This window comes from Egretta garzetta, unplaced genomic scaffold (assembly GCF_000687185.1).
Source record: "Egretta garzetta isolate BGI_Z169 unplaced genomic scaffold, ASM68718v1 scaffold275, whole genome shotgun sequence".
NCBI classification, from domain to species: Eukaryota; Metazoa; Chordata; class Aves; order Pelecaniformes; family Ardeidae; genus Egretta; species Egretta garzetta.
Window position 1 is genome coordinate 874,865 of NW_009259867.1, and position 2,165 is coordinate 877,029.

At 41.2% G+C, this 2,165-nt stretch overlaps 1 protein-coding gene across 1 annotated transcript in view; it reads left to right on the forward strand.

Moving 5' to 3' along the window:
• The window catches only part of SNAP47 (synaptosome associated protein 47), a 25,445-nt gene that overhangs the window by 11,158 nt on the left and 12,122 nt on the right, over positions 1–2,165 (forward strand). The window contains exon 3 of the mRNA XM_009640099.2: positions 761–891. Within this exon, the coding sequence (XP_009638394.1) occupies positions 761–891 (131 nt within the window). The remainder of the gene's footprint in view (positions 1–760; positions 892–2,165) is intronic.

Sequence of the window (2,165 nt, forward strand, 5' to 3'; positions counted from 1 at the left end):
GGACCCGTTCCAACAGTTCCATGTCCTTCTTGTGCTGAGGGCTCCTCCTTCTTGGTACCTCTTTAAGCAGGAGAGCTTTGGAGATGTTTGAAGTGCCTGTGGGAGCTGAGATGTGTGTCTCGGGTGTTTAGCACCCATCTGCATCAGAAATAATAACCTTTCCTTGCAGCACGTCCCTGCTACTCTATGGGGTAGTATCAGATCCTGCAATAAGAGCTGATGCTTTAAATAAAGGACGGGTGGCATGTTACATGAGGGATTGCTTCCACGCTGCTTAGCTGGTGGTGGCTCTTAGCATCGGTGTTGCCCTTCTGCTTCAGGGGTTTGCTGACTTGACTCTTGGGCTCTGTCCCTGATCCGTCGCTTTTAAATTCTTTAATTAAAAAGATTAAAGAGAGAAGAAGCAGCAGGTGGAGAATCCTCATTTATGTGATTTGGGAGTGTGTTGCTGCTGCTTTGCTCTCTGTTCAGATGACTCCCCACAGCCCATAAATGAACCCATTCTCCAAATGTGACTTTTAATAAGTAGTCCTTTCTCAGCAGCCTGGTCACCTCCAGGTTAAGCGTTGTACAAAATGCAGCTCGAATGCTTTCTAGAAGAACATCAATTAACAGGCAAGGTTGGGTTAGACTTCTGAGTGTCCTTGTCCCCTTGCAAACCACTGTGGAGCAAAGCAAAGGTCAGCCAGTTTGATACCAGCGCTGGTCCTCCCCGTTGGTACAGGAGATGGCAGTCTGACCATGGGAATTTCTCTTGCAGCCACAGGACTCCTGGGAGGAGTGGTGCAGCCCGGCTCTCCGGTGGGAGGCAGAGAAGGGATGGACAATGACCAGGTTCAGCTGCAGGAGCAAGAGAAGATCTCCCAGGAAGAAGCAAAAGAGCTTAAACAGGTAGAAATTGAGAAAACTTTTGATAAGAGTTGTTCCACTCCCTCTTCTTCCTTAATAACGTGCATTTTCATCATCAGAGACAGAGGCATTGTCCATACCAAAATACTCCTCTCCCTAAATTTAGATGGGTGTATTTGAAAAATTAGTCAAGCCTGTGATTAAAATACACTGATAGCTTTATATTTGTTTTTAACTATTTTGAACAAATCAAGGATTATCAGCAAAATACATTAAACGATAAGGATTATAACCCAAGAAAAATCCTTAACCATAACCTGTTTTTTCGGAAGATTAAGAAGCTTAACAATTAAATAATTTTCAGCCTTTTTATGTTTTCCCTATGCTATCTTATTTTAGTAGGGAGTAACAGTTCTATTTCAGAAACATCCACAGAGCTGAACCAAGTGTTTTATAAACACACAGAGGGAACTTGTAGTTAGGAAAGAAGTATGTAGCCCAGAAAATTAATACAGGGGAAGTAGGTTGGAGATTTTACTAGAAAAAAAATATTTATTTCAAGTAATCCCTTCTGATATTGTTCCTCTAAATGGCTCTTTAATGAATTTCTCTCATGATGTTCAAAACTTCTAGTGAAGAATCCCTCTTTGTAGTATGTGGTTGATCCGAAACAGTGAACTAACTGGAAAAGCAAAGGAGTGTGGTTTTAGTGGTTTTTCCATTAAAACAGGTTTACTGGTGATGATCACAGCCACATCAGAAGATGTGGTTGAAGATTAAGCTATATTCTTGATATTTTTTTTTTCCCCTCTAGCATCTTACTCCCTTTACTATTCCGTCTGTAGCTTGGTGATAGCATCATGTGAATTTTCTGCCAATTCTCTTGCCTCTTAGCCAAACCTGCTGTTTTCTAGCCCCCTTATTTTATTTTATAGTTGAGAAGTAGAATACGGCAACTTCTGCTAGCTTGGGTGCATTTGAGAGTCACAAGCTCTTAGCAGTGACTTGAGTGGCTAAAAATGGAAACTTCTTTCAGGAAAAAATCCATTTATTAAAATTAAGCAAAAGACACTTGGGTAAGTGAGAGTTTAACCTTTTGCAGAAGGTTAATTTCAGAGATTTCTTAAATTCCCTGTTCTGGATGGTGAACTAGAAACAGTGTTAAATGGCCAGTGTTATTTAAAGCAAAGCAAAACACTTTCAAGATTAACCAGAGCTCAAAAGACAATTCTGGTATTTATTTATACCACACCAAGCCAAGAATTTTTAAGCCAGTTAATGGTTTGGGGCGAGCGGGTGGGGTGGGGTGGGTGGGG